Genomic DNA, 12278 nt, shown 5'->3' on the forward strand with positions numbered 1-12278 from the left:
GATGAAACAGTCTAGGGGTTGGCATAATGATTTAAGTGTTTACCTCATAGACACAAGGTACAGGGTTTGATTCTTACCATTAGGTTGCAAAATTTGGCTAGGCTTAAAATGGCCTGCAAGGGCAGATACCCTAGTATTATCCTATGAACCTATAAGAAAGGAAAATTTCTTTTTGTCTATGAATTTTTAGGGTATGGTTGGTATGATGATTAAGGTCTTCATCTCAAAGGCATAAGGTACAGGGTTTGATTTTGACCTCATGTTACTGGCTAGGCTTAAAATGGCACATCAAGGCAGTTAGCCTCACATTCCTCCACAAATTTTAATATTTAAAAAATAAAATAAAAAAAAAGACAAGTACCTCAGTATCCAATAAAGTGGTTCTGTTGCCATTTGCCAGGATGACTTGATATATTATCTTAAAAGGGTTAAATTACATTTTTCACCTTTGAAAGTCTAGGGACAGGTTTTAAGGGAAGGAAATGCACTAGATGATAAAATTGACTGCAACAATATACAAATATGTTTAAAAAGATGGTATTATTATTAAAGATTTTAAGACCTCAAAGCATGGGAAAAAAAATCAACACAGCAGTTTCATCTACTGTCTCTTGATAATATATCACACACTCCTCTTAAAGGATACTATCAAACCAGCAAAAAAAATAAATAATCAATCCCACACAGTTGGGCTAGACTGAGCAAATTATCTGCAAACTTGACAAATTCACCACCCTAACAGGTACAGGCAAGAAGAATCTGAGGGTATTGCTACTCAATGCTAGAAGTCTAAACCTCAAAATGCACTCTCTCGAGGCACTCCTTAAAATGGAGAACATCGACATCTGTGCAGTGACAGAGACCTGGTTCAAGGCTCCAGAGAGTACCCCTGCATTACCAGGCTATAATTCATACCACACATTTCGGCCACCTAACCTGGACCGAAACAGTAAAGGTGGAGGCGTGCCCATATTCATTAAGGATATCCACACCTCCAGGCTAGTTGCTCAGCATAACGCATCAGAGATTATCCAAGTGCAACTAACTTTGGGCAAGACCGCAATCCAAATTGTAGCTTGCTACAGATCCCCCACCATGCCCCAGGATTCCCACTCCTCATTTCTTAATACACTGGAAAATACTAGGGTATAACCTAACACCCTAATAATGGGTGATTTCAACTACCCTACCATTAACTGGGAAAACTACTCATGTCCCAACTCTTGTGCTCAACATTTTCTGGAATTCATAAATTCCAATGCCATGGATCAACTTATCCACACCCCCACCAGGGACAGCAATATCCTAGACCTGGTTATTACCAACATGGGCAACCAGTGCTCCACACCAGAGGTCAATTCCTCGTTGGTCAGATCAGACCATAAGCTAATCACCCTAGACATCCACATCCCTCCCCCACCCCCCATTAGGGAAACCACAGTAAAGAATTTCTCCAAAGCCAACTTCACGCTTCTTAAGACAGAAGTGGCAAACTTCACGACACCCATGCTGACTGACAATAGAGGTATGACTGCTGAATCCTACACAAATGCACTTTATAAGCACTTACATGAGTGCATGGATCGTGCAATCCCTAACAGAACCAAGATGCTATCCTCCAAAAAAAGGAAGCCAATCTGGTAGTCCCCTGCCAAACAAACTCTACAACAGAAGAAAGAAACTGTTGCAAAAGAGTAAAATCCCATGATTGGAGAAACTCCCTGGTCAGCTTCAGTAAGAAGCTGAGATCCCTCAAAATCCTCCAAAGCTAGTTATGAAAACAAAATCGCCACTGACTCTAAAGACAACCACAAAGTATTATATAGCTATGTCAAGAATCTCAATGGCAACACTCAGATCTGCTCTGAGTTACAGCACAATGGCACTAAATAAACAGAACCAATAGATACTGCCAACATCCTGGCAGATAGGTTCAGTGCTAACTTTACCCCGCTGTCGTCCCCTAAAGGGCCAATCTCTATACCAGAAGGATGCAAAGTTCCTGTAATCACGGCTGCACAGGTAAAAAACACACTATCCAAAGCCAAGAACACAGCATCCATGGGACCTGACGACATCCCAGGCTGTGTTCTACATTAACTACATAACGAACTGGCACCCCACCTAAGTACCATGTTCAATCATAGCCTCACCTCAGGCTATGTGCCCACTGAATGGTGCACAGCGACAGTTATCCCACACCACAAAGGGGGAGCCACCACAGACCCCGGAAACTACCGCCCCATTAGCCTAACGAGCCTGGTCTGCAAGGCTATGGAGCGTATCATGGAACTTATAAACAATGACACTGGTAATCTCCAAACTCAGGACCCCACCTAGTTCGGGTTTGTAAAAGGCAAATCATGTCTCCTAAACCTGATAGACTTCTTTGAAGCAGTCACCAAAGCCGCAGATGAGGGTAAGGTGGTTCACACAGCTTATCTAGATCTCGCCAAGGCTTTTGACACCATCTCCCACTCTAGAATTATACATAAACTCACTAAACTAGGTATAAATCCCTATGTCACAAGATGGGTTGCCAACTGGCTCACTGACAGAACCCACGCTGTGAAAGTAGCAGACTCCAAATCCAGCTTCAGACCAGTGACAAGTGGAGTACCACAGGGTTCAGTCCTGGGTCCTCTCCTGTTTGGTAACTACTTCTCTGAAGTACAGGCCAACACAGAAGGTCTTTGGCTAACGAAGTTCGCAGATGACTGCAAACTAGGAGCCACAGTAGTCAGGAAATCCTTCTATGTGGCACACCTCATCCCAAAAGGTTTCTCATCCAGGAAAAAAGAGGTCATTGTTCCCCTCTACTCGTCACTCATTAGACCCATTATAGAGTACAATGCTCCTTTTGGTATGTACCTCACAAGACATCTACAACAACTGGAAAGGCCACAGAAATACCTCACAAAGAAGATTACCAGCCTCAAAGAGATGCCCTATGCAGACCGTCTCAAAAAACTGCAGCTTTACTCCGTTGCATATCGCCTACTCAGAGGCGATCTCTGCCTTACACACAAAGCTGCGTCAAACCCAGAGCTTTTAGACATGCTCCACTTAAAGAAATCCCAATCCCTACAAGCTACACACTCTAGGGACCTAAACCTCGTCACCACAATAAACAGAACATGCTGAAGGGATAGATTCCTGTCCCAGAGACTTCCCATACTCTGGAACAAACTACCTATCTATATCAAACAAAGCTCCTCATTAGCACTGTTCAAGAAAAATCTTGATGATTGGATGGGAGATAGGAAATTCACCCCGGGGATCACTTCTGTGGCTCTGCTCGACAGTGGCACAGGAAAATAATTTTCTTGGGTGGCGAAAGCCAGGGTACCTTTGGCTAGGCTTATATAGGCCCTAGGGCCAATAGCCTAGTACCTACCTATGAACCTAAGTAAAAAGTGGAAACACAAGAATTAAGCAATTTAGACAAAAACTGATGCGATTATGCTGCTGACAGTTCAACCAATATTATGACACCTTATAATGTTGTGTTATAATGCACAGGAAACAATCACAAAATACCCGGCTATGAGGCTTTATCTTCAAAGGATTCCCACAGTGAAACTTGACAGTCATAATGGAAGCTTAAGAATGTGTACTTCTTACAAAACAACTTTCCAAAGAGTGTCAAAAGCCCCCTGGGGCAGGTACTAGGAAAAATACTGAAAACTTTAAGAAGCTTTAACTTTGAAAATATACTGTCTGACAGAAGTCCATCAAACAATCTATACACAACTAAATCATAATTTAAGTAGGGAAGCACATAAAATTACTGATGCAGTCTGACGCTTTTTAATTCATGGACTGTACACCATTTTTGAAGTTATTCTGCCCATGTGGTTATATATTAATTATCTAGATCAGTCAGCATCCACTGAGAACAACCGATATGGAATTCCGCATGACTTGTTTTTGCATGCAGTCAAATTCACACAATTCATTATCAAAAACTCAGTGTTTATTTATTCATTTATTAGTATTTATTTATTGGGAAAATCTGAGTGGGCCTTGACAGGCTCCTTTTCAGTGAAGGCCTGGTGAGAAAAGCACCACAGTTATCAAACCTTACAAGACGTCGTACAATACAAGGTAAAACAGCAAATGTTAACTATCTGCCATGCCAGAATTTCTAGTCTTCTCATCCATCTTCTGGTTCTTTTAGACCTGTCAGAGAATGAAACTTGGGATTACCTCCGAAAAATAACCTGCGCAAGACAATCCTTAACTGTTGTGTGGTCCTCAAAGTACCATCTCTCTAACAAACAGAAGCGTGACAGTGAAGTGAATGCATTACCATATTTACTTTTCTCCTAAAGCACCTAGAGCACCAGTATGGGTACTGACTACTGCATCTCCAATAATGACAGAAAAGAGGCAGTAAAACGCAGTCTACTTCATCCATCTTCCCTCTTTCCGAACTAGCTCTACCACTTCCCAAGTTCAGTCTGTAACCTGAATAAAACTGTTATGAAACACTTGCGTGTAAATTCTGTGCCAAGGTAATGGCTAAAAAGGCAATAGTTATTTGTAGCGATCAAGCAAAACACAATTGCATGTTTTCCCTTTGTGAATAGCTCCCATATGCATTTCCCACAGGATCTTGTTAAGTCTGTCCTGGATGTAACCTTCCATAACTCCCTCACCCAATACTAATATCCCCATGAGGTTGTACCATTTATGAAGAAAAGCAACGTTAGGGAAGTCCTAATACTGATGTTCAAAACACCATAACTAGCAACTACTCTGCTTGTGTACATCACCCTTGATTGCTACAAATAATCACTTGATACTAAAATGGGTCAGCTAACAAGTCCTACCTGGTTAACAATGCAACTGACCACCACTCTTCAACTATTTCATACTCTCCTAACATAGTATTACTTATCTGTGCTTGTGTAACCGGGGTAGCACACAGATCCAAATGTACCGTTTTCATATACAGCCTGGGTCATAAGAAATAAAAAAACAGAAAACTAGCCATTACTCAGCTACAGGTTAAAATAATACAATGACTACAGACAGCATTACAACTGGGTGAGATTACCAATTAAACTAGACAGGTTTAACAGAATCCGCGTGACAATCTCATATTGCACACTATAATACAACTGTAGTAGTGTGGGCAAGCATAAAAAATACGCAAAAGAAACACATTGTCAAACAAAATGTTCACTTAACACACATATAAAACATCTTGGTTACATCATCAATATAAGCCCAAGTTTAATTCGGTGACGGGTCCAAATTATTGGAAATTCTAAGTCTTAATATGGTTGAGAATTTAAATTGTATGCAGTTACCTCTGGACTGCGAAGAAGTATATATACTTGTAAATCTGCGAAAGACCAGACGCATTCGGTTGACGGCGAGTAGAGGAAACATCTTCAAAGGCATACTAAATGCTGCTGTACTTAATAACATGGTGAAATGCGTACCTAGCTATGAAGTTGTACTTAGTATAATGCTTACAAACATTTTCTTTTCGATAGTACGAAAACAAACTATTAAATGCACGCCCTTACACATAAACATAAAACAACAAAAATTAATGTATATTCCAATTCCTACAACTGTACTTTTACTCCCTCATACCATGGACAAGTCACTAATACACTTGACTCTACATGACAGGAAATTACCCTTAACCTTTGGTGTTGACAACGGAAGTTGGAAAATGATCTTATTTTACAAGAAGCAGTTACAACCTGCGCCAATGCTACAGTTAAAAATTCTGACAGAAAGGTTTAACCAGTATTCCCCACCCAATTTATCTACGTCATCACACGCACACTTTAAATAACGGCTTCCTAGCTTAATCCAGTTGTGTTTACAAATATGCCCTTCCTCATACCTTTTTGAGACCGAAAAACAGTTATCTTAAAGGGACAATCCCAGGGATTTTTTTGTTTTGATTCTGATCTTTGTTTACATTTTCAGTCTGGCTTTCTGGGCATGTCCCAACTTTGGCTGGGGGGGGGGGTGGAGGAGGGTGCTTACTGGAAGCTTCAGAGGTGTTAGGCAGATTCCTTCTCAAATTGCAGTTCTAGTCACAGCAGCCCTCATTCATTAGTTTCAACTGTCCTTTTTATCCTCAGAGAAACTAGCTTTTCAGGAATGTTATGATCTGACTTGCTAATACCCTGCAGGAAAGCATCTGAGCAGTGCAAAGTTAAAACATTGGTAAACAGAGTTTTCAGTTAATTTCATTTCATACTTTATTTTGTGCTGAATTCTAAATGCTACCTAAGTACAATGATTTTATGAGACAAATGTTTTAGCTTCTGTAGAAAGTATCTAAAAGATGCAAGTTTCAAACAGTAGCAATGTCAACACTGATTGGTCCAAACTCACAACTGACTCACCCCAACTCAGCATCCACCTACACGGCTTCCACCAACTTATAACATCTCCCACTCGCTTCCATAAAAATTCCTCTTCCAGCTCCATCATAGACTGGATCCTTACCAATTCCCCCCACCAATACCACAATTCCACCACCTTACCTGACTCCCTCAGTGATCATCTCCCTACCACCATCTTAAGACACTACTCCGATATTCCTAAACCCCACCTTATCAAAGACTGTCGAAAACTATCGACTTTCAATTCATCCCAATTTAACTCCATTCTCCACAACATAAATTGGTCCATTCTAAAACACCTCCCCCTAAACGATACTGTAAGCACTTTCAATAGCATCTTCATGAAAACTCTAAACTCCTTAGCTCCCTCTAGGAAGATCAGAGTAAAATCAAACCATGCTCCCTGGATCTCCAAAGAGACTAGGTCCCTTATGAAACAGAGAGATCATGCTTGGAAAACCTGGACTAAAACTAAACAACCACCTTTTCTTCAAAAATACGGGCAACTGAGGAACCTTGCAAAAAAACATACAACTAATGACAAAAAGTTATACTATAGCTCTGCTCAGCTTAACAACAAATCCAATCCTCAAAAATTTTGGTCAACTCTCAACAACATCCTCTATCCTGGAAAGCCCTCTAATCCCTCCCCATACCCTAACTCTTCCTCTCAGGAAACAGCTACCCTCCTAAATAAACACTTTATCTCTTCCATCCAAAATCTGGTAACCTCTAAGCCAAACTCTACTTCGACACCCACCTCTCCAAGTCCCACTAACACAACTTTGTTTTCTTTTGAGCCAATTCCCATTACTTACATCAAATCTCTACTACTCAAGCTAAAACTTTGCTCTCCTTCCACTGACGGTCTATCTCCTACATTCCTCAAACTTGCTGCTGACTCAATTGCCTATCCTGTATCTATACTAATTAATCGATCTATTCTGGAATCAACTGTCCCCACCCTTTGGAAATCTTTCTTCACTATCCCTCTTCATAAAGGTGGAAACTCCACTGACCCCTCAAACTACCGTCCCATTGCCATTCTGTCCCCCCTCTCCAAGATATTAGAAAAATGTATTCACTCACAGCTTCTCAATCACCTCCTCACACACCACTTACTTACCCCTACCCAACATGGATTTTGTCCTCACCACAGCACCACCACTGCCCTCCTCTCCTTCACTCATATCATTGCAGAGGCCCTAGGCAACAATAAACTCATTTCCTGTCTCTTCCTAGATCTCTCCAAAGCCTTCGATACTGTTTCTCATCCTCTACTACTATCCAAACTCGCAAATCTCCACCTATCCCCCTCCGCACTTGCCTGGTTTAATAGTTACCTATCTGGCAGGGAACAATCTGTCAAATGGCTCTCATCCTCCTCACCTTTCCTTCCCATCTCCACTGGTGTTCCCCAAGGCTCCATCTTGGGATCACTTTTGTTTAATATCTTCACCAATGATCTTTACACCTCATGCAAAGAATCCTCCCTTATTCAGTATGCCGACAACTCCACACTTATATCCATCTCAAATAACATTCCTGAACTACATTCCCTGACCCAATAGGCCCTACTATCCACCGAACAATGGCTCTCTCACAACCTATTGATCCTAAATCCCAAAAAGACCAAACTCCTACTTTTCTTTCCCCGTTCTTTCTCATCACAAAACCTCCTTTTTTATTACATCTTCTAACAATACAAATATCCAACCTGACACCCACACAAAACTCCTAGGGGTCATTATCGATGACAAACTCAAGTTCAACCTACACATACTCCAATGTATAAAAAAAAACAAATCAGAAACTAGGTCTGCTATATGGGAACAAAAAATTCCTAACCCCTGAATATAGACTTACCCTGGGCCAGGCACTCCTCCTCCCCTCCCCTCTTATACGCCGCCCCAGTTCTTACCAATATCCAGGCCTCCACTCTAAACAAACTGCAACAGACTTACCATAAAATAGCCAGACTCATTACTAACTTCCCAAACAACTCACACCACTGCATTTCTTTAAACTCTCTTCAATGGCTTGACCTTCCCCAGTTTCTGCTATCTTATCAATTTCATATGCTACACTCTATTCTTTATAAACCCTCCTTCTGTCCATCTCTATCTTCCTTAGTCTCCATCTACATCCCATCCCGTACCCTCCATACTTCTAACCAACAATTACTTGATATCTACCACCCAAAAAGGTCAGTAGGCAAACTACTCTACAAACACTCCCTTGCCCATGCTTGGAACAAACTTCCCCTTGACTTACGTTCAATCTCCCACACCTCACACTTTAAAAATTAACTAAAAGCTTATTTTCTCAATTCCAGAACTTGCCCTTGCCATGACCCTACCTAGTCTTCCTTCCCTTTATGTACCCTCAAAAGGACCATACTTAGTACCTCATTACATCTCTCTCTCTCCAATGTGTCTACTATGCATTTGCACAATTTTATACAAACAAAAAATGTTAATAGTTGACCTATTTAAGTATATTAATGTAAAATTGTTACTTAGCTTCTTTTTAATGCAACTTTAACTTTATGCATGTATTCCAACATATAGGTTCATAGGTTCATACTAGGCTATCTGCCCTAGGGCATTTATAAGCCTAGCCAGAATGTGTTTGGCTTTCACCACCCATTTTAAATTTATTTTGCTATGCCCTTTTTCGAGGTTAGTATACTGTGCCTCTGTCTAACAGTCACACAGAAGTGATACCCGGGGTAAACCTACGATCTCCCATCCACTCATCAAGATTCCTCTTGAAGAGAGACAATGAGGGACTCTGCCTAACCTGGACTGGGATTTTATTCCAGAGTGAAGGGAGCCTCTGGGTTATGAATCTGTCCCTCCAGCATGTCCTATTTATTTCAGTACTGAGGTTCAAGTCTATCATTTTGCTATTACTGCTATTATATCAATATTGTTTAAAATTGTACTTATTTTAAAATGTATTATTGGAGCTTTTCTCCTCGAGTCTCCACTGAAAATGGGCCACAAGCCCAGTTGGACAAACCCGGTTAACAAATATCAATAAATAAATAAATAATAGTAGAAACAGTCTTTTTTCTTTTTTCATGTTCAGATTGATCTCTGAATACTAGCCAAGTGTGATGGTTTTCTTACCTGCTAATAGCTCTGTAAAAAGCCATATGTCTTCTAAAGGGTTCAAACATGAGTAGACAGTCATCAGTTTCTTTTGTTTAATAGTCCACATTGTTCATATAAACTCAGAAAGCTGCTAGAATAACACAAGTTGTGTTATCGTGCATTTTCTGAAGGATAAGAAGTGTGAGCTCAAATATATGTCATTATTTAGTGACTTTCATCTTCATTGATTTGGAGGAAAACTGAAAATTTTATGAAGAACAGACCAAAAACAGATGAAAATTTGAGCATTCTGCAAAAATCTGGACAGTTGAGAGGTATGACACACTCATCCATTCCTTTAATTTCATATTTTATTTTGTGCTGCTCTCATGCATTTCCTGCTATACATACTACATGCTACATGTTGGTGATTTATTGGTTGCACTGTATGATATGCTCTTAAGCAGTTTTATTTCTCTTTCTACCTCAGAACTGTATATGCATTTGTACTTGATTCCATTGTTATCTGTAGACAAGTAACTGAAATGATAGTGTGTTTTCTTTTGTCATCATTCTGTCTGTATTGCCTGATGAGTGGCTAATTCCCTGTCAGACAATCCTTAGTCTTACATGACACTTTTCAAACTGTTGTTGCTGTTCCAAGTTACTCACAAGAAGGCAACATCAGAGCAGTGACACAACTAGTATCCTACCCTCTTCACTACCTCATACTCTATAATACCTTGCCCTTCATGGCAAATCAACACAAGATAGATCATTTTCCTTGTATGTGTGCTGTGTCCTGACTTCATATACTGCTTTTGCACAATTATATACAGTGTCACTGTAGGGCTGCCATATCACCTGTTGCCAAAGTGGGATTTTTGTATGAAAATGTGAGATTTTGTAGGACAAACCACACCTACAACCAGTGCAAAGGACTGGACTTCAGTTTATTGCTAAAAAAAAAGCTCATTTTTTTTTTTTAGAATTTGATTTATTTATGCTGTTTCGTATAATATTTAAGTGTTATAAAGACACGATAATGGATTTATGCATGTATTGAAGGAAATGTAGAAACATTTCTGTCCTAAAATTCTCATTTTCAGCATTTTCTTGCGGGATCAGTAAAGTATTTCTGATTCTGATATTTGACATTTTTTATGTTTTTTCACAGGACACAACTGCCCATGCAGTGGCTGTCCTGCATAAAGTGGGACATGTGATAACCCTGTGTTACTGATATTATTGAAGATACGCAACACACATTGGAAATCTGTTCTCTAAAATAATGCTGGTCAGTGCTGCAATATAGCAAAAGCAATGTCTTTCGGCTTTTCCCGGTTAGGGTTTGCCACAGCGGAACCCCAGTCCGCTAATGACTGGCAGTGGATTTTTACAGTGCCAAGTTGCCAGCCCGATGCCCAACCTTCAAAGAAGGCACACCCATTCACACACGTAACTACCTGCATGTCTTAAAACATCACTCGACCACAGGGAGGACATGCAGACTCCACACAGAAGGTGCTCCAGCCAAGAATCGAACGGGAGAACCTCTTGCTGTGAGGCGACAATGCTCACCACTGCACCACCATGCTGCAATATAACCATTCCTTAATACTGTACCACCTGTCATTATGTCTAGATCAAAACTTCTCTTTTCAATACAAGGGTTATGTTTTCACTTTGTTATAGGGTGATATTAAACATGAGGGTCCATCTGTCTTTTGACTGGATTACTGAGATTATACAACATTATATTCTTTAATCAAGTGCCAATAACTGCATAAATAAATAATAAATGTATTTGACACCGTGCAGCTATGCTCTAATACACATGCTATTCCTGATCATACAAGTCGTGCTTTTCTTCCTTTTAATTGTCACTCTCTGCTACAAAACAATTGTCATGTGCTTCATCAGCTTGTAAGCTTTGTCTAGCACTGATTTCTTTTTTTTTGGCTATGCCTAATATTTATTTATTTATTTCCAGTTTGATTACCGGGGAAGTCCATTGGGCCCAGAGAGCCCGTTTTCAGTGGAGGCCCAGGGAGAAAACCTCCAGGAAACAGATTACAGTAAAGATAGCAGTCCAATAAAAATAAAATAAAAGTACAAGTCCAAATGTGAGGTGTCAGTGTAATAAAGTTGTGAACCCCCGTATTATTTATTTATTAGCTATCTAGACCACTATACATCAATTTCTAAGCCATTTGTTCTTTTTTGGCATTATGAAAAGGACACCCTACACTATCATATGCCAACCAACAGTTTTCAGCCTCAGCTGTGTAGCCCCACTGCATTTCTAGGGTGTCTACCACAGCGACACCTTTAAGTGATCTGTGAGTGTTACTCCAGTAAAGTGAATTACATATTGGGGTGGCATCCTGGGACTCTGCTCCAATCAAATTAAGTCATTCCTGTCAAAGAGAAACAGCTGTACTTTGAGATCTCTTAAATCTCAAAGTTCTGCGTGTCTACAGTTGTGAGTGTCTAGATATGCTACGTGAAGCAATGCCACGTCAGCCCCTTGTACCCATACCCTCATCCATTGAATTCTTCCCTCTCTGCTGGGAAAAATCCTATACTTTGAAGACATCTCTTAAAGGTATCATCAGTTTTACTTTATAACCCTTCTGTGTGCTCTCCAGGCACATCCACCATGTAATGGCAGTCTGTTCACTACCCACGGTAGTTGGGTTAATTTCCCATTAATGGTGCTGCAATATAGCACAAGAGAGCTATAAACTCCTGAATCTGCCACCCTTCAGATGATATGTTAAACTGAGGTCCCATTTGC

General features: G+C 40.3%; 1 protein-coding gene across 2 annotated transcripts in view; it reads right to left on the reverse strand.

Annotated features, from left to right (window-relative positions):
* The window catches only part of NFS1 (NFS1 cysteine desulfurase), a 2153374-nt gene extending 2147626 nt beyond the window's left edge, over nt 1–5748 (reverse strand). For both annotated transcript variants that reach the window (XM_044090162.1, XM_044090161.1), the window contains exon 1: nt 5319–5748. In XM_044090162.1, coding sequence (XP_043946097.1) covers nt 5319–5439 — 121 coding nt within the window. In that variant the 5' untranslated portion in view covers nt 5440–5748. The remainder of the gene's footprint in view (nt 1–5318) is intronic.
* Between the last annotated feature and the right edge of the window lie 6530 nt (nt 5749–12278).

Source organism: Protopterus annectens, chromosome 12.part0 (genome assembly GCF_019279795.1).
Source record: "Protopterus annectens isolate FY-2018-M chromosome 12.part0, PAN1.0, whole genome shotgun sequence".
Taxonomy (NCBI): Eukaryota; Metazoa; Chordata; order Ceratodontiformes; family Protopteridae; genus Protopterus; species Protopterus annectens.